This window comes from Bufo gargarizans, chromosome 4 (assembly GCF_014858855.1).
Source record: "Bufo gargarizans isolate SCDJY-AF-19 chromosome 4, ASM1485885v1, whole genome shotgun sequence".
Taxonomy (NCBI): Eukaryota; Metazoa; Chordata; class Amphibia; order Anura; family Bufonidae; genus Bufo; species Bufo gargarizans.
Window position 1 is genome coordinate 189600185 of NC_058083.1, and position 21040 is coordinate 189621224.

General features: G+C 43.7%; 1 protein-coding gene across 1 annotated transcript in view; it reads left to right on the forward strand.

Annotated features, from left to right (window-relative positions):
- Window positions 1–5542: 5542 nt before the first annotated feature.
- Window positions 5543–21040, forward strand: part of LOC122935305 (anosmin-1-like) — a 47829-nt gene continuing 32331 nt past the window's right edge. Inside the window, exon 1 of the mRNA XM_044291070.1 lies at window positions 5543–5731. Coding sequence (XP_044147005.1) covers window positions 5543–5731 — 189 coding nt within the window. The remainder of the gene's footprint in view (window positions 5732–21040) is intronic.

The following is a 21040-nucleotide window of genomic DNA, read 5'->3' on the forward strand; positions in this document are numbered from 1 at the left end:
TCTCTGCTATGATATGAAGACTGATTCTCTGCTGACATGAAGCCAGATTGTCTGTTACGGGACCTTTCTCCTCTGCCTGGGTTCTGGGCCTAAATTTATGAAAATTGACTCTTACAGTGGTGGGTGACGTGAAGCCTGATTCTCTGCTATGATATGAAGACTGATTCTCTGCTGACATGAAGCCAGATTGTCTGTTACGGGACCTTTCTCCTCTGCCTGGGTTCTGGGCCTAAATTTATGAAAATTGACTCTTACAGTGGTGGGTGACGTGAAGCCTGATTCTCTGCTATGATATGAAGACTGATTCTCTGCTGACATGAAGCCAGATTCTCTGTTACGGGACCTCTCTCCTCTGCCTGGGTGCTGGGCCTAAATTTATGACAATGGACTGTTGCAGTGGTGGCTGACGTGAAGCCTGATTCTCTGCTATGACATGCAGACTGATTCTCTGCTGACATGAAGCCAGATTCTCTGTTACGGGACCTCTCTCCTCTGCCTGTGTGTGTGCTGGGCCTAAATATATGCCAATGGACTGTTGCAGTGGTGGCTGACGTGAAGCCTCATTCTCTGCTATGACATGCAGACTAATTCTCTGCTGACATGAAGACAGATTCTCTGTTACGGGACCTCCCTCCTCTGCCTGGGTGCTGGGCCTAAATATATGCCAATGGACTGTTGCAGTGGTGGGTGACGTGAAGCCTCATTCTCTGCTATGACATGCAGACTAATTCTCTGCTGACATGAAGCCAGATTGTCTGTTACGGGACCTCTCTCCTCTGCCTGTGTGTGTGCTGGGCCTAAATATATGCCAATGGACTGTTGCAGTGGTGGCTGACGTGAAGCCTCATTCTCTGCTATGACATGCAGACTAATTCTCTGCTGACATGAAGACAGATTCTCTGTTACGGGACCTCTCTCCTCTGCCTGTGTGTGTGCTGGGCCTAAATATATGCCAATGGACTGTTGCAGTGGTGGCTGACGTGAAGCCTCATTCTCTGCTATGACATGCAGACTAATTCTCTGCTGACATGAAGACAGATTCTCTGTTACGGGACCTCCCTCCTCTGCCTGGGTGCTGGGCCTAAATATATGCCAATGGACTGTTGCAGTGGTGGGTGACGTGAAGCCTGATTCTCTGCTATGACATGCAGACTAATTCTCTGCTGACATGAAGACAGATTCTCTGTTACGGGACCTCCCTCCTCTGCCTGGGTGCTGGGCCTAAATATATGCCAATGGACTGTTGCAGTGGTGGCTGACGTGAAGCCTCATTCTCTGCTATGACATGCAGACTGATTCTCTGCTGACATGAAGCCAGATCGTCTGTTACGGGACCTCTCTGCTCTGCCTGTGTGCTAGGCCTAAATATATGCCAATGGACTGTTGCAGTGGTGGGTGACGTGAAGCCTCATTCTCTGCTATGACATGCAGACTGATTCTCTGCTGTCATGAAGCCAGATTGTCTGTTACGGGACCTCTCTGCTCTGCCTGTGTGCTAGGCCTAAATATATGCCAATGGACTGTTGCAGTGGTGGGTGACGTGAAGCCTCATTCTCTGCTATGACATGCAGACTGATTCTCTGCTGACATGAAGCCAGATTGTCTGTTACGGGACCTCTCTCCTCTGCCTGTGTGCTAGGCCTAAATATATGCCAATGGACTGTTGCAGTGGTGGCTGACGTGAAGCCTCATTCTCTGCTATGACATGCAGACTAATTCTCTGCTGACATGAAGCCAGATTGTCTGTTACGGGACCTCTCTGCCTGGGTGCTGGGCCTAAATTTATGACAATGGACTGTTGCAGTGGTGGCTGACGTGAAGCCTGATTCTCTGCTATGACATGCAGACTGATTCTCTGCTGACATGAAGCCAGATCCTCTGTTACGGGACCTCTCTCCTCTGCCTGTGTGTGTGCTGGGCCTAAATATATGCCAATGGACTGTTGCAGTGGTGGCTGACGTGAAGCCTCATTCTCTGCTATGACATGCAGACTGATTCTCTGCTGACATGAAGCCAGATTCTCTGTTACGGGACCTCTCTCCTCTGCCTGTGTGTGTGCTGGGCCTAAATATATGCCAATGGACTGTTGCAGTGGTGGCTGACGTGAAGCCTCATTCTCTGCTATGACATGCAGACTAATTCTCTGCTGACATGAAGACAGATTCTCTGTTACGGGACCTCCCTCCTCTGCCTGGGTGCTGGGCCTAAATATATGCCAATGGACTGTTGCAGTGGTGGCTGACGTGAAGCCTCATTCTCTGCTATGACATGCAGACAAATTCTCTGCTGACATGAAGACAGATTCTCTGTTACGGGACCTCTCTCCTCTGCCTGGGTGCCGGGGCCTAAATATCTGAGAATGGACTGTTCCAGTGGTGGGTGACGGGAAGCCAGATTCTCTGCTATGGAACCTCTCTCCAATTGATTTTGGTTAATTTTTATTTATTTAATTTTTATTTTAATTCATTTCCCTATCCACATTTGTTTGCAGGGGATTTACCTACATGTTGCTGCCTTTTGCAGCCCTCTAGCTCTTTCCTGGGCTGTTTTACAGCCTTTTTAGTGCCGAAAAGTTCGGGTCCCCATTGACTTCAATGGGGTTCGGGTTCGGGACGAAGTTCGGATCGGGTTCGGATCCCGAACCCGAACATTTCCGGGATGTTCGGCCAAACTTCTCGAACCCGAACATCCAGGTGTTCGCTCAACTCTATTGCTGACATTTACCAGGCACCGTTAGCTTAAATGGTGAGTTAAAAATGCCATGTCTATGCATTAAATTATGATGAGTTTCTGGTGGCCCGATTTCACAAAATGACCATGGAACATCCGGCAACAAATAGTTAACGTCCATTACAAGTGTTACCAGAGTGAACTTAGTAACCTCAGATCTATTTAAGATGTCAGGGATCAAGACACCTTGTCTATTAACTGCTATTAAAATGCTGTTAGTCAGTATGGAGTTTGATGGTGTGAATCTGCTACTTGATGTTTTCCAGGAGAGGACAGCTCCTTTTTTGTGGGTAAGAGATATTAATCACATATGATAATGTTTGGGATGAGGGCCAGTTAAAAAGGTCACTGGTTCATGAGCAGGACTACGGAGACAGTCCTCTGTTGTGCCTCAGCTCTGGGGTGTGCTAGGAAATCTCCATCCATCTCTCTTCCATGAACAGATCAAAAAAGGCAGCTCGTACAGGGTGAATATTCTTACAAATTATCTGTTCTTTTCCGCTTTGTGTCCTCCATGATCTCTCTGTTGCGGAACTAATAAACTGAAATGACAGCCATGAAAGAAGAAACAGGTGATAGTAGTAAGTGTCTTATGTTAATGGATATACAACATAGTAAAGGGTAAGCCAAAAATTCAAAGCCAATAAAATATAGAGGGATGCAAAGGAATACTCAGTGGTCAAGGAACCCATACTCTCTTGATAGTTGGTGGTTCCAGAGGTGGGTCTTTGCTGCATTCAGTATTTTTTAAAACAAAACAAAACACTGGGGCACATTTAAAAAAAAAATGAACTTTACAAAGAAAGAGTGAGACATGCCCCTTTAGATGCGTTCTCAGAGGCGCAAGAAAAGCAGGGTAAGGATTTTACTTTCCATGAGCCGCTATAGCGCTAACCCACCTCTCCAAGGATCACACACACGCACAGTGCACTTATGTCGCTTCTTTTCTCAGCACCGATACTGTTGCCAATCAAAAGTTCTGACATGTCACTATGACATGTCAAAAGTTTTCAGAAATTGGAGATACACTTTAATTTGCTCTAAATTTATCAAGAGGGTGCATATCACATAGGACATTTAGTACAACTGATTAGTGATGAGCGGCAGGGGCTATATTCGAATTCACGATATTTCACAAATATTTTGTCGAATATTCGTCATATATTCGCGAATTTGAAAATTTGAGATTTTATTGAATGCAAAAAATCAGCAATGTAAAAATTGCGTAATGCGAATTCGTAACGTGAAATATAGGCGTGGGTCACTTTGGCTACATTTTTCAAGCTGCTAGAAGTTTCATGAGTGTCTCCTGAGACTGGAGAAAGTGGTTGGCATGGCAGAACATTACAATAGCTTTATATAAGGTGCTCCAATATATTTGCGATTGCGCTCATCGGCAGTGATTAGAATATTTTTTCGCACTGGGTGCAACTTCACATTTTAGCAGGTCTGACTACAAATTACTGATTGGTGCACTAAGTATTATTGTGAACTTGACATTGCTTCCTTCTCATTGTCCCACAAGCAAGAAGCAGAGAGAAATCATGTGTTCAGATGGAAAAAAATGCAGAATATTCGATATAACGAATATATAGCACTATATTCTAAATATTCGCCAATTCTCGAAGTGGCGATATTCGCAATAAAAATTTGCTATTCCAATATTCGCGCTCAACACTACAACTGATGGCATAATGCACACATTTTTCTTTCTTTTCCCACTTGCCCACTCGTAGTCTGTAGAGCAGGCTAACTTCCTGGTCTTGTCCTTGGTGATACTGTACTACTGTACATTCAGTCACAGGGAAATAAGTAAATAATCCTCCACTAAAATATTTTCTGAGTAATATAAAGGGGTGAAAACAAACAATAAAATAGTAAAAAAAAAAAATCATAAATGGTGATGGCCAGTTCGCAGTGTTCGCCAGCGGGCTGCCATCTTGACTCACAAGTCCGGTGATGCACAGGTAAGCCCTTACCTGTGCCGGGAGCCGGTCTGAAACAAATGCGGTCAGCGGGAGCAGGCAGTTCCGAGAACAGCCCGATGACCGCATTTGATTTCAGACCATCTCGCGGCACAGGTAAGGGCTTACCTGTGCATTGCCGGACTTGTGAGTCAAGATAGCAGCCCGCATGTGTTCGCTGGCGAACACTGCCAACTGGCCATCACTGATCACAAACTAATCATAAACTAGAGCTACAGTTCTAAAAAATGCAAAAATCACTTTAATAGCATACCTTTTTTTAAGTTATAGAACAGCACAAGCATAAAAAAGCTGAAAAGCAACTGGTCGTTAAGGGCAAAAATATATCTATTTTTCTAATGTTTGATAAATATGTCCATGCGCTTCAACATCTAGCGATATAAGATAACACCAATAAGTGAATAAATACAAAGCAAAAAATAAAATTTCAAAGATCACATTTAAATTTTTTTTTATTGTGACTCTTTGTAGGTCCTCTCGATCCAGCCACAAAGACAAGACTTCAAGTTTTAAGTGCATTACCTGTCGGCCACTTATATGACCTCTCCTGGCATAACCACTTTGTAAGACAAAGCAATGTAACAGGAGAAATGCTCTGTCACCTCATCTGACATCATGCAATGCAGATCCAACATGTAGCAATTACAGATCAGCAGGGGATACATCTCAAATTCTGCACTGTAGATCACGGTGGGGTCTTGTTTGAAGTTGGGGGAGACTTCCTGGGGGAGTGTCCTTTTGGAAAGGATCACCCTCTCAGAAACATTGCTTGCAGAATAATACAAACGCAGAATAGCACTGGGAAGGAGTTGAATTCACCTCTGACCATGGCCAAGAATTTACTCAACAGTAACTTTGTACTGTTCCTGCTTTCTGGCATTATGGTTGCAGCTGCAGGCAAGAAAGGGGAGAAGAATGGAGGAGACACTGATAAGAAAATAATACTGGCCAGATGCACATCACGATGCCTGACCCTGCATGCCACACAGATGTCGGCCACCTTCACCAGCCTACAGGTAACTGGATCAAGTGCTTTATGATTGTTTCACACACAGAATTTAGTTTTTTACATGCCACTGCAAGTTTAATGGAGTTCCTTCAGCCAAATACAGAAGTGGATCCATCAGGAAGAAGTTCATGTCCTTCCTTTATATTTCCTATTCATTTTGAATAATTGCAGTGGCATTCTCCTCTCCCAGTTTAGAAATGTTGTGGTTGTAAAACCACTATATATCCTAGTTTGTCTCATCAAAATATGCCCCATTCCATTCATAATTCTGTTAGTTGCTCCTCAGGTCCTTCTCAGCAAAGATCTTTAAAGGGGTTTTGCGGTGGCATAATATTGATGCCTATCCTCAGCATATATTATCAATATCAGATTCGCAGGAGTCCGATTCCCAGCTGATGAACTGTATGAAACATTTGCGGTGCTTGTGCTTGTCCTATCTGATATTGATGACATATCCAGAGGATAGGTCATAAATATTATGCTGCTGTGGTAGGCCTGCACCCTGCCTATGCTTTAGTTTCTGTGCTGTCAACTGACCTCAATCCAATTGACATCTGGAAAATTTGGAGGTCAAGTCAACACCTTGAACTCTTGTTAAAGGGATTGTCTCCTCTTAGACATTGGTCGCACATAGCTGGGGTATGCCACCAATGTCAGATAGGTGTGGGTACCACCTCTGGAACCTGCACTTATATCTAGAAAAGAGCTCTCAAAGTGATTAAGAGCTTGCCGCGCATGCGCAGCCACCTTCCATTCATTTCTATGGGAGAGCTGAAAATAGCTAAGTGCTGGCTCGGCTATTTCCAGCAGTTATAGAATTAAATGGAGCGCTGGCTGTGCTTGCGCGTTATGTTCTCCATTCATTTCTGTGGTACTTCTGAAGATAGCCAAGCACGCGCTCAGTTATTATTGGCGCCCCCATAGAAATTAAAGGAGGGCGGCTGCACATGTGCACTGTTCTCTTGTTCACTTTAGGAGCTCAGTTCTAGAGATAAGTGTGGGTCTCATCTGACATTGATGGCATATCCTAGTGATATGTGACCAATGTCTCAGGTGAGACAACTCCTTTAAGTTCCTTAAACCATTCCTGAACAATGTTTGCAGAGTGCCAAGCCGCAATATCTTGCTGAAAGAGGCCACTGCCATTAGAGAATACAGTTGCCAAAAAGGGGTGTACTTGGTCTGCAACAATCTCCAGGTAGGGTTCAGGTAGTCAAAGTAAAATCCATACTAAAGGAAATGTGTCACCATGAAAATGCAGAGTAATCTTCAGGCAGCATGTTATAGAGCAGGGGCACGTTACTGAGCAGTTTTATGGGAAGAGATTCAATATAACTTGTATTATATTCCAGAGTCATGTGGGCGATCCTACTCCGTGATGGATAGCCAGCTCTGCATGACTAAGCGTACATGAAAGGCTGTCAATCAGTGCGTAGTACTGCCCACATGACTCCTAAGCATGGAGACATGTGGGCGATCCTACTCAGTGATTGATAGCCAGCTCTGCATGACTAAGCGTACATGAAAGGCTGTCAATCAGTGTGTAGTACTGCCCACATGACTCTTAAGCATGGAGACATGTGGGCGATCCTACTCCGTGATTGCTAGTCAGCTCTGCATGACTAAGCATACATGAAAGGCTGTCAATCAGTGCGTAGTACTGCCCACATGACTCCTAAGCATGGAGACATGTGGGCGATCCTACTCCGTGATGGATAGCCAGCTCTGCATGACTAAGCATACATAGAAGGCTGTCAATCAGTGTGTAGTACTGCCCACATGACTCCTAAGCATGGAGTCATGTGGGCGATCCTACTCAGTGATTGATAGCCAGCTCTGCATGACTAAGCGTACATGGAAGGCTGTCAATCAGTGCGTAGTACTGCCCACATGACTCCTAAGCATGGAGACAGCACAGGTCTAAATGTATAAATTACAAGTTTTACTGAATCTTTTCCAATAAAACTATATATCAATCTGCTCAGCTCCTCCTGCTTTATAATATGTTTTCTGCATACTAAATTGCATTTCGATGATGATGAATCCTCTTTAACTGTCTGGAGCCAAGATTTTCTAGCAGAACATTGTCCGAGGATCATATTGCCTTTGTCAGCTCGTCTTCTACCAATGCATCCTGTACCAGCTCCTCCTCAAGTACGTGACCCAGCCGTCCAAATGGAGTAAAAGAAAGTGCTATTAATCAGGCCAGGCTCCTCCCTACAAGACCTGACATTTTGGAGATTCCTTAACCCAATCATCTCTCTCTCCATCAGATCTTGGCCTCATCTGTCGCTCAGATGCGTGAACTTGCCCATTTTTCTTGTTTTCAGTACCGCGGCTTCAAGAACCGACTGCTCGCTGACAAATAATTCCCATCGCTTGACAGGTGGCATTGTGAAATCCATGCCACTTGCTCTGCTGATGGCTTTAATGTTATGGCTGATTACTGTAAATGTTTAGAAATAATGTGGAATTCATGTCACCTTCCTCTCACGAACTGATACACTTGCTAGGAAAGGGCAAAGAGCTATGAATACAAGGTATCTGGTCCTGCAAACTCACTGTGAATACTATAATGGTTATAGTCTTATTGTATGAAATGAAGCTCATATATGGTTATGTATCCTCTCTGCTCTTTTTTTTCTAGAATGATGACATCTTGACATGGTGTGGGAATAAGCGGCGGTGCTCACAAGTATGTACCTCCAACTATCAATACAATATTAGGCATTTTTAGATTAGTGGTATGCAGTGCATGTTGTATGCACAATGAAGTGCTGGTGCACTCAGCTCTATGACGTTCTGTTTGCCAGGGCCAGCAATTAAACCATGCCAGACAGGGGTCTAACAGAGGCCAGTAATCCTGCCGAAACATGCCCAAACAGACTACCTGACCACTATTTATGGATAGGCAGTAATGCAATGTCATAAAGCATAAAGACATTAGATTACAGTTTAAAGGTCTTTTCTGAGTGTTTTATACTGATAACTGTCTTCAGAATAGGTAATCAGTATCTGATTGGTGTGGGTCCCAGTACCCCTGCCCATCAGCTGTTTTATGTGGCTATGGACGCTCCAGTGAGTGCCACGGTCTCCTCGCAGCTTACCCCGATCCAGTAAGGTCACATTCATTGGTCACATGACCCAGGAGCAGTTCAGTCCCATTGTCTGAGATAATCGGGACATATCGCTAGGATATGCTCATATTGTCTGATAGGTGCGGTTCCCACCGATGGGACCTGCACCTACCTCCTAAACGGAGACCCGCAAAGTGGTGGCTGGAGGACTTCCGTCCAGCCATCACCAGACACTCTCCCCATAGAAGTGAATGGCAATGCACTGCCCATGACCAGCCACAGCTCCCATTCACTTCTATGGGCTTGATGGAAGTAGCTGAGCCCGAGCTTGGCTATTTACGGTGGCCCCATAGAAATGAATGGAGGACGGCTGTATGCACAGTGTGCCCTCCACCACATTCGGGGTTCCGTTCTCCATGTAGGTGCGGGTCCCACCGCTGGCCCCATTTTCTGAGATTAGACAACCTCTTTAAAGGGGTTGTGTCACTTCAGAAAATAGCATTTATTATAGAGAAAGTTAATACAAGTCACTTACTAATGTATTGTGATTGTCCATATTGCTTCCTTTGCTGGCTGGATTCATTTTTCCATCACATGGCTCGTTTCCAATCCATCAGCAGTGGTTGTGCTTGCACAATATAAGAAAAAGCACTAGCCTATGTGCGTTCCCATGGTCCCAGCCACCAGAGAGGCTGGCGCTTTTTCCTATAGTGTGCAAGCATGACCACCACTGATGGATTGCAGTGTGGTCATAACCATGGAAACAAGCAGTGTATAATGTGATGGAAAAATGAATCCAGCCGGCAAAGGAGGCAATATGGATAATAACAATACATTAGTAAGTGGCTTGTATTAACTTTCTCTACATGACAAATGCCACTTGCTGAAGTGACACAACCACTTTATGTAAATAGGCTGAACTGCAATACCAAGTACAGCTGCTATACAATGAATCATAGAATCTTTAAACAAGAGATTGGCAGGGGTACCAGGAGTCAGATCCCCACCAATCAGATATTGATGACCTATGATTAGGTAAACTAAATGTATAATTACAACAGTGCAGGGTTCTGCAGCTTTTTCCAATTTAAGTGAATAGGTACTAAAAGTACAGCATTTAGTACTATGAACAATCTACGTACCAATGGAAAAAATTAACTCTGCGACCCCTTCAAACAGCTGATTAGCAGATATGCTATAAGTTAGACCCCGACCAGTCTAATATTGATGGCCTATATTAAGTCTATTTTATATTCTATGGTATATTATATAAACAATAGAAACTTTTTAAATGCATCGATTGCAAAAAAAAAGTGCAAAAAGGCAATAAATTAAAATTTTTAAAGCAATGTATCAAATAAAAAATTGTAAAAAAGTAATATACATACAGATAGGTATATAAGGATACTGTGAATGTGGGAGGCAAGAAAGAAACATTTTTGTGGTCTACATTGGAAATCCCTACTTGGGGACCCCCTTCCCCCGTGATCAGCTCTAATGTATGGAAGTATTTAATTTCCCTGCAGTACCACCACAAGAGAGATTAAGCATTAAGGCTCATCCACACAAATGCATTTTTTTCTGTGTCTATTCCAGGTTTTTTTTGCAGCCTGTATGCAGAACCATTCTTTTCAATTGGGCCACAAAAACAACTGAAATGACTGTGCATTCTGTGTCTTCATGGCTATGCAGCATAAAAATAGAACATGTTCTATTATTGTCCGTATAACGGACAAGTGTAGGACTGTTCTATGGTCCAGCGATTCTGTTCTGCAAAATGCGTAATGCACAACGGTCGTGTGCATGAACCCATACACAGAGTCCATTGAAATCATTGGGTTCTCTGTGTAATGCATGGCATGGCAGGTCTTTCAGTAACCACTTCCTCTCTGGCTAAGAGATGAGGAACACAGAACTTGGAACCACCTCTATTAACTCACAAAGTTCATTACAGCAATAACATTTTTGTTGGTGTTTTTTTTTTTAATAATGTTTGATTGGATGCCTGTCAACACTGGCCTTGAGACACTACATATACATGATGTATATTCTGGTACAAGCACTATTGGAGAGCTCTTCGAATGAAGAGGAACTCACAGAAAGCTTTATATTGTCAATACGTCCTTTGGCAAGATGTGCTGAATGTAAAGAGAGACACATGATGGACTGATTAATGGCTGTAATTGCTGCTCCTAGTGCAGACGTTACAAGTCTGACCAGATGTGTACTCATAAACATTAAAGTAGTTGTCCAAGTGCCTAATACTGATGAGCTATCCTCAGGACAGGTCATCAATATCTGATTGTGGTAGTCTGACTCCTGACACCCTCACCTATCAGATGTTTGAATAGACTGAGGTGCTCTGGTTAGTGCTGCAGCCTCTTCCTAGGCCTGTGACGTCATGTTCATTGGTCACATGGTCTAGGTGCAGCTCAGTCCCATCTAAGTGAATGGGGCTGAGCTGCAATAACAAGCATAGCTGCTAGCCAATGTATGGTGCTGTGCTTGGCAAACTGCAAGGAGACCACTGTGCTCACCATAGCAGTGTGGCTTCTGCAAGCAGCGGACCGGCAGGGGTGCTGGGAGTCAAACCCCCACCAATCAGTTCCTGATGACCTATCCTGAGGACAGGTCATCGGTTTTAAACACTTAGAAACCTCCTTTAAAGTGAAAAATCAGCTTTTAATCTCCAGATCATTTTTGGTTATGTGGGTAATGTATTCTGGATGAAAAAAGCATCTGCTCTAATGAGTATTAATGGACATTATATACAAAAGTCCACTGGAGGTTGACTTGCTCAGAATTTTACCTGAGGTGTTCTTTTTATCTTCAGTGACTACAGCTTTTCTTAGACCCCCAGTGACATGTAAAAGGGTTATCACAACAAAGTGAATCAAAGAGACTTGTCGTGGTGCATGAATTGAACAATAGGAGAATCCTATATATTTTTTTTTAAATACTCTATTTTAGGCTCTACTTCAGCTGAATAATTTTTGTGTTTAGCTATTTTTTATAATCTGAAATGCTAATTTATTAAAAAGGAAAATCTTGCATTGACATAAGTATTCAGAACCCTTACTCAGTGCTTAGTTGAGGCATCTTTTTCAGTGATTACAGCCTCCAGTCTTCTTGGGTATGATGCCACAGGATTAATACACACCTGGATTTGGCAATTTTATGCCATTCCGTGCAGATCCCTTAAGCTCTGCCAGGTTGGATGAGGCCCGTCGGTGTAAAGTTATTTTTAGGACTCTCCAGAGATGTTCGATTGGGTTCAAGTCAGGGATCTGGCTGGGCCATTCACGAACACTCACAAAGTTGTCCGTAAGCTACTCCTGTGTTGTCTTCGCCGTGTGCTTATCATTGTCTTGTTTGAAGGTAAACTTTCAACCCAGTCTGAGGTCTAGAGCACTCTGGATCAAGTTTTCATTAAGCTGGGTGATAGCTATGACTGGGTGATGAACATACAGGGTTATGGTCTGTTTTGAAAGGATCGTCTAAACTGGAGAGGGGAGTGGGTCTGCCTTTATGTAAAGTACTGTTTAAAGCCCACACTCTGGGAAGATATAAGTGAGGGACATGAACATGTGGAGTCACTGTGGGTAGAAATACATGGAGGAAAAAACAATAATAAATTACTAATAGGAGTTTATTATAAGCCACCTAATATATCAGAGTACACAGAAAATCTACTTCTAAATGAGATAGACGAGACGGCAAATCATAAGATCGTTATTTTGGGGAACTTCAACTACCCAGATATAGACTGGGAAACTGAAAGCTGTACATCTCATAAAGGAAACAGGTTCTTGGCAATAACCAAAGACAATTACCTTTCCCAACTGGTTCAGGACCCGACTAGAGGGACAGCCATATTGAACTTAGTACTAACCAATAGATCTGACAGAACAACAGATTTCAATTGTCATTTAAAAGAATGTTTCTTCAGGGAGGAACAAAAATACCAAACTTCAAAAAAGCTTAATTTAGCCAACTAAGAGAGGCTATTGGAGGAGGTAAGTTCTAGACTTGACAGCGGCGAATCAATGGATGTATATCTGGACTTCTCCAAAGCATTTGACACTGTACCACATAAAAGGTTAGTATATAAAATGAGAATGCTCGGACTGGGAGAAAATGTCTGTATGTGGGTAAGTAACTGGCTCAATGATAGAAAACAGAGGGTGGGTATTAATGGTACACACTCAGATTGGGTCACTGTCACTAGTGGGGTACCTCAGGGGTCAGTATTGGGCCCTATTCTCTTCAATATATTTATTAATGACCATGTAGAAGGCTTGCACAGTAAAATATCAATTTTTGAAAAAGACACTAAACTGTGTAAAGTAATTAAGGCCTCTTTCACACTTGCGTTGTCCTCCTCTTGGCTTTGTTTTTGATCTGATATGCATTGTCAGCTGTGAGACCTAATATAGACAGGGCCGTCTTTACGCAGGGCAAAAGGAGCAGCTGTCCCGGGCCCAGTTGCTCCTGGGAGGCCCAAGGCAGCTGCCTCTTGAGCCCCGCTGGCCACTGCCCACAAATACATTTTTCGTCCCTTGAGACGCATTTTTTCCCCCAAAAGGGGGGGGGGGAAATTCCCCTGCGTCTTATGGGGTGAATACTAATCAGCACTTCCATTATGGAAGCGCTGATTAGTACCGGAGGACCCGAAAGCGGTGAAAGCTCTGTACTCACCGCTTCCTGGTCCTCAACTGTGCAGTGGCTGCGCACAGCATGACCTCATGCTGTGCACAGCCTTCCCAGCCGACAGCTGAGGACCAGGAATAAGAGAGAGAGGAGCAGCGGCGGCCAGGAGCAGGAGGTAAGTTGTTTATTTATTTTATATATGAGGCTGGGGGGCTGATACATGAGGCTGGGGGGGCTGATACATGAGGCTGGGAAGCTGATATAGGAGGCTGGGAAGCTGATATAGGAGGCTGGGGGGCTATGAGGCTGGGGCTGATACATGAGGCTGGGGGCTGATATATGAGGCTGGGGGGCTTATACATAAGGCTGGGGGGCTGATACATGAGACTGGGGGGCTGATACATGAGACTGGGCGGCTGATACATGAGGCTGGGGGGCTTATACATGGCGCTGGTGGTCTGATATATGGCATTGGGGGGCTAATATATGGCATTGGGGGGCTGATATGAGGGTCTTATTAACATTGGGGGTCTGATTGGGGCTGTCAGCTGAGGTCTGATTAACATTGGGGGTCGGATTGCTGGTCTGACTTGAGGTGTAATGGAAAATATTTATTTCTTATTGTCCTCCTCTAAAACTTAGGTGCGTCTTATGGGCCGGTGCGTCTTATAGGGTGAAAAATATGGCACTTGCTTGCTCCTCCTTCCGACCTCCCCTGCCCTTTGCGTACGCCGCTCCGTGACGTCACGTGGAGGCACTGCAACTCTAGGGTGAGCCGAGCCTCGTCTCCTTCCTAAACTGTAGAGTGGTGCCCACTTCCAGCCCTGAGCACAGGTGCCCAGAACACTGATTCTGAGCCTGCTGGAGTCTTCAGAACTATAAGTATTTATAGTAATTCACTGTAAGCTATATTTTATATATATATATATATATATTACTTTTTTTTGTGTGTGTGTGGTGGTGGAGGGCCTGATTGCATGCTAGGGTGTGGGAAGGCGGGATCCAGGGGGCTCAAGTAAATTCTTGCCCAAGGTCCAATCAATATTAAAGACGGCCCTGAATATAGAGATATAGCTTTCCAAAACATGTCCAATGAACTGAATTTACCACAGGTGGACTCCAATCAAGGTGTAAAAACATCTCAAAGATGAATATGAGAAATGGGAGGCCCCCAAGCTAAATTTCAAGTGTCAAAACAAAGAATCTGTCTACTTATGTCTATGCAAAATTTTAGTTTTTTCTTTTTAATACATTTGCAAACATTTCTAAAATTCTATTTAAAATTTTTATTATGGGGTACTGAGTGCAGATTGATGGGGAAAACTTTGATAATACTCATTTACATTACATCTTTATTAAAATCATCTTATTCAATTGAAGATCTCATTCAGAGTCATTCAGCTACGGCTGGATATTAAGGAAGCGTAGGAAATAATCTGTCTCAGTTATAATAGTAACAGATTAAAATATTGTTTTTCATCTTCTGACTACTGCAAATTTCTTTTTTTTCAGTGTATGCAACCATGTATGAGTGAATGGGATGTTATGTCAAAACAATGCCATAGGAAATGTGAGGTAAAAATAAATTTTTTGTGTGCAAAATGAACATTTATTGTGACAACTTATAACAGCTGTAGCTACATGAAGGTAGTTGTTGACAGTGGTGATGGATTAATGTTCCATGTTTTCTTAAAGGGGTTGTGTCACTTCAGCAAATGGCATTTATCAAGTAGAGAAAGTTAATACAAGGCACTTACTAATGTATTGTTATTATCTATATTGCTTCCTTTGCTGGCTTCATTTTACCATCACATTATACAATGCTTGTTTCCAGGGGTTATAGACATTCACAATACATTAGTGTCTTGTATTAGCTTTGTCTACATGATAAATGCCATTTCCTGAAGTGAGACAACCCCTTTAATTAATCTTAGGGTACTTTCACACTAGCGTTAGAAGAAGTTCTGTTGCTGGAACCGGAAATCCGTATGCAAATGGATATAATTTGTTTCCAGATGCGGATCTGTCTGACAAATGCATTGCAATACCGGATCCGTCTCGGGAAAAACGGACCCGGTATTTATCTTTTTCCCAGATTTATGCGCAGACTGGGATACAATATCCGTTTTTCTGTAAAGCTTAGTACCGGATCCTGCATTAATACATTTCAATTGAAATTAATGCCGGATCTGGCAATCTGGCAAGTGTTCCGGAATTTTGGCCGGAGAAAATACCGCAGCATGCTGCAGTATTTCCTCCTGCCAAATACCGTAAAAGGGACTGAACTGAAGACATCCTGATGCATACTGAATGGATTGCTTTCCATTCAGAATGCATTGGGACATAACTGAAGCGTTTTTTTCCGGTATTGAGCCCCTATGACGGAACTCAATACCAGAAAACTTTAACGCTAGTGTGAAAGTAGCCTTAATTTAAAAAAAGTAAAACACCAGCCCTTTCAGAAGACTACTCCCATTCTATCAAGATTTTTCTGAGAAAGATTTTCAATCCCCCCTTTTCTGTTTGTATTGTCTTCTTTAAAATTACTACCTCCTAGAAGATAATTTTTCATCAAAAAGAGATATCACTGTATATGCATGTACAGTATACTGTATGATAATAAATATAATTTTCCATAGCTCTCATTGACCTGTGGCAGAAATTGGTACTGGTCTTGGCCCTTTTCTTGCTATTTTTGGGGTTCCAGTAGCTGGATCCAAGAGCAATTAGAATTTTAAAGAGTAACTTTTTATTTATTTTTTCTCCTAAATGAATAGTACAGGTGAATATAAGAAAGCGTGTAATATATCCTACCAGAGAAAATGTCCTTGTCCTTTATAGTTGTTGTGGCTGATCACAGCATAGGTTGAGCACCTCCAATTTATGCTTATGTCAATATACTCTTTCACAAAGGGTATTATTTGATGTTGCCTCATTGTGTGGTGTATGGACAGACATAATCCCCCTGATTTCTACCCACTAGCTCTAAAAAACTGAGAATTATAGACAGATTAGACAGGAAAAACAGCTGCATCCGGCAGTTCACACTAACTGCCGGATGCAGCAGAAACGCTTCTGTTACTGATAATACAACCATCTGCATCCGTTATGAACTGATCCGGTTGTATTATCTTTAACATTGCCAAGACGGATCCGTCATTAACTCCATTGAAAGTCAATGGAGGACGGATCCGTTTTCTATTGTGGCAAATTGTGTCAGAGAAAATGGATCCGTCCGCATTGACTTGCATTGGGGGCCATGACTAATCCGTCTTGATCAGTTTCCTAGGACGGAAAGCAAAATACAACATGTTGCGGTTTGCTCTCCGGTCTGGGAACGCAACTTAATGGAACAGAATGACCTGTGTGAAGTTGGCACCCCGTGTTCTTAAATTTCAAAAATAAATACACCATTCGTTTGTGCTGCGTTTGTGCTGGTTTGTGCCGCAAAAATGAACGTTTGTGCCGGTTCGGTTCCTGAGATATCGCGCGTTAGATTTTTATGAAGCCCCGCCCATTTTCCACCCCATGTTCTTAAATTTCTAAAATAAATACACCATTCGTTTGTGCTGCGTTTGTGCTGGTTTGTGCTGCAAAAATGAACGTTTGCGCCGCTTTGGTTTCCGAGATATTGCGCACTTGATTTGCTGAAACCCCGCCCACTTTCCACCCCATGTTTTTAAATTTCAAAAAGAAATACACCATTCGTTTGTGCTGCGTTTGTGCTGGTTTGTGCTGCAAAAATGAACGTTTGTGCCGGTTCGGTTCCTGAGATATTGCGTGCTTGATTTGATGAAACCCCGCCCACTTTCCACCCCATGTTTTTAACCCTGACTCTAGACCCCCCAGGTGTGCTGCAGCTTGCCCCCCCTCCCGCCCCCCCCCCCCACAACTTTTTGGGGGGCACAAGCATATTATATTTTTTTTTTCTGCGTACGCTGACTGTTAGCGCATCGCACGCCCCACCGCTGATCAACTTCGGAAGGTTGATCAGCGAGTTTGAATTTAAAAAAAAAATATCACATTTTTGGGCCTTTTTTAATTTTTTTGTCTGTTAGGTTTAGGGTAAGTTCCCGAACACCCGTCCCCCCACACACACGCACACCAAATAAAGTTTATCACACACACACACTCCCCTATGGCCCGCCGGATGTTCTAGGCGGCATATGCTCAGCTTGCCTCCGAGTCCAAGAGCCCCAGTGAGGACGAGGATAACCCCACTTTCCTTTTGTCATCCGCGTCCTCCTCATCATCTAGCGATGATGAAGAGACCCCAAGGCGGCGGAGACGCCGCCAGGTGGAGCAAGGAGACCGCCATGCTAAGGACCCTGTGGCCCACACTAGTACGAGAAGCTCTGGGGCTCGTACTAGTTTTCCGGCCCACCAGTTAAGTCTACCGGAGCCCCCTACCGGTGAACTTGTCTGGTATACCCCAGAGCGTTTTGAGCCCGTGATTCCTGATTTTGTAGGCCAACCAGGAATCCAGATTTCCACAGTGGGCTTCACTGAATGCGACTACTTTAGTCTTTTTTTCAGTGACCCCTTTGTGAATCTGATGTTGGAGCAGACGAACCTGTACGCCCCACAGTTCATTGCTCAACATCCGGGCTCCTTTTTGGCTAGGCCCGGTGGCTGGACTCCGGTCTGTGCAGCCAAGATGAGGACGTTTTGGGGCCTCGTGCTGCATATGGGCCTAGTCAAGAAACCTAGTGTCAGGCATTACTGGAGTGGGGACGTCCTCTACCAGACCCCACTTTACAATTATGCAGATAATGCAGCATGTCCCCCCCAAGGTGATCCTGCCTATGACCGCCTGTACAAAATCAGGCCGGTCATCGATCACTTTGGGGCCAAATTTGTGCAGGTCTATGTACCTGGAAGGGAAGTCACGGTTGATGAGTCTCTCATTGCTTTCAAGGGGAGACTCATTATCCGCCAGTATGTTCCCTCTAAGCAGGGGAGGTATGGCGTGAAGCTGTACAAACTTTGTGAGAGTACCTCAGGGTGCACTTACAAGGTTCGTGTGTACGAGGGGCGAGATTCCCGTATTCAACCCCCAGAATGTCCCCCCACTCTGGGTGTTAGCGGGAAACTTGTGTGGGACCTTATGCACCCACTGCTAGATAAGGCTTACCACCTGTTCGTGGAAAGTGGGGTCATCCTCGTCCTCACTGGGGCTCTTGGACTCTGAGGCAAGCTGGGCATAGCGGCGCAAACGTTCATTTTTGCAGCACAAACCAGCACAAATGCAGCACAAACGAATGGTGTATTTCTTTTTGAAATTTAAAAACATGGGGTGGAAAGTGGGCGGGGTTTCAGCAAATCAAGCGCGCAATATCTCGGAAACCAAAGCGACGCAAACGTTCATTTTTGCAGCACAAACCAGCACAAATGCAGCACAAACGAATGGTGTATTTATTTTTGAAATTTAAGAACATGGGGTGTAAAATGGGCGGGGTTTCAGAAAATCAAGCGCGCAATATCTCGGAAACCAAAGCGCCGCAAACGTTTATTTTTGCAGCACAAACCAGCACAAACGAATGGTGTATTTATTTTTGAAATTTAAAAACATGGGGTGGAAAGTGGGCGTGGCTTCAGCAAATCAAGCGCGCAATATCTCGGAAACCAAAGCGACGCAAATGTTAATTTTTGCTGCACAAACGCAGCACAAACGAATGGTGTATTTCTTTTTGAAATTTAAGAACATGGGGTGGAAATTGGGTGGGGCTTCATAAAAATCTAACGCGCAATATCTCAGGAACCGAACCGGCACAAACGTTCATTTTTGCGGCACAAACCAGCACAAACGCAGCACAAACGAATGATGTATTTCTTTTTGAAATTTAAAAACATGGGGTGGAAAGTGGGCGGGGTTTCAGCAAATCAAGTGCGCAATATCTCGGAAACCAAAGCGGCGCAAACGTTTATTTTTGCAGCACAAATGCAGCACAAACGAATGGTGTATTTATTTTTGAAATTTAAGAACATGGGGTGGAAAATGGGCGGGGTTTCAGAAAATTAAGCGCGCAATATCTCGGAAACCAAAGCGGCGCAAACATTCATTTTTGCAGCACAAACGCAGCACAAACGAATGGTGTATTTATTTTAGAAATTTAAGAACATGGGGTGGAAAATGGGCGGGGCTTCATAAAAATCTAACGCGCGATATCTCAGGAACCGAACCGGCACAAACGTTCATTTTTGCGGCACAAACCAGCACAAACGCAGCACAAACGAATGGTGTATTTATTTTTGAAATTTAAGAACATGGGGTGCCAACTTCACACAGGTAACAGAATGCATTTTGGAACATTCCGTTCTGTTCAGTTACATTTTGTCATTTTTTTACAGTATTGAGCCCCTATGACGGATCTCAATACCGGAAAACTTAAACGCTAGTGTGAAAGTCATATAACAGGGAGAAATAGTGTTTTTCGCTCATGTACGTTCACATTGCAACTCGTTCTGAAAAATTACCTGAAATGATGATGTGACAATTTAATATTTTATAAAAGTCATTAATTAGAACAAACACTTTAACCCATTAGCAGCACAGTTTTTCTCACTGTTTTTAACATACAAAAGGAACTTCTAAAAAGGTTGAGCTATCCTTGACCACCATAACAGAAAATCTATATTTTACACATATACAGTACATGGAGTGCCAATTTAAACACTAGTGAGCCTTATAGAAGCAGCTTCTTCTGTAGTGAACACCCATAAAGTAAAAATTGGGAAATAATCCAAATTAACTGTGATTTGAAACTAATTCTCATAGTTAGGGAGGGTCCAGAATCTTATAGATTATAGATCCAGTAAATAAAAAGTTTCCTGAAAAACAGAATTTGAAATGTGCATACACGAAAGGGGTTTCCGGGATTTTGATATTGCCAACTATCCGAGGCCTCTTCCTAAGCCAATGGTGTCACATACATCGGTCATGTGGCCTTGGTGCAGCTTGGTCCCATTCAAATGAATGGGGCTGAGCTGTGATAAGAGGCCGTGGCACTAACCGGAGAGCCACTCCCTCCACAGCTGATTAGGATGGGTCCCAGGTATCCGACCCCTGCCAATCTGAAATTGATGACCTATCCAGAGGATAGGTCATAAATATCTGATTTGAGGTGGTCTGACTCCAGGCACGCCCGCCATTGAGCACCACGGTATCTTCCTAGGCCAGTGATAACATGTTCATTGGTCACATCGCTAGGCACAGCTCAGTCCTTTTCAAGTGAATGAGCCTCAGCTGCACATATCAGTGTATAGTATGATGTGAGGAGGTTGCAGTAAACGCCAGAGTGCCGCAGCCTTTTCAAACACCACCGATCAGATATAAATCCCTAAAATTAGGTCAAACAGCTGATCATTGGTGGAACACCACCGATCAGATATCAATCCCTAGAATGAGGGGAGAGAAGCGTGTGCGTAGCAGGCTCTCTCTTCTCACTGCACAAGACAGGCTCCATAGAAGTTTATAGGGCCACCTAGATTCTGTCACTAAAGCCAGGAGAGAGAGAGAAAGCGTGCGCTTCTCTGCATTTTAGCAATTGGTTGGGGGGGGGGGGGGGTCTCAGCACTCAGACCCCCAC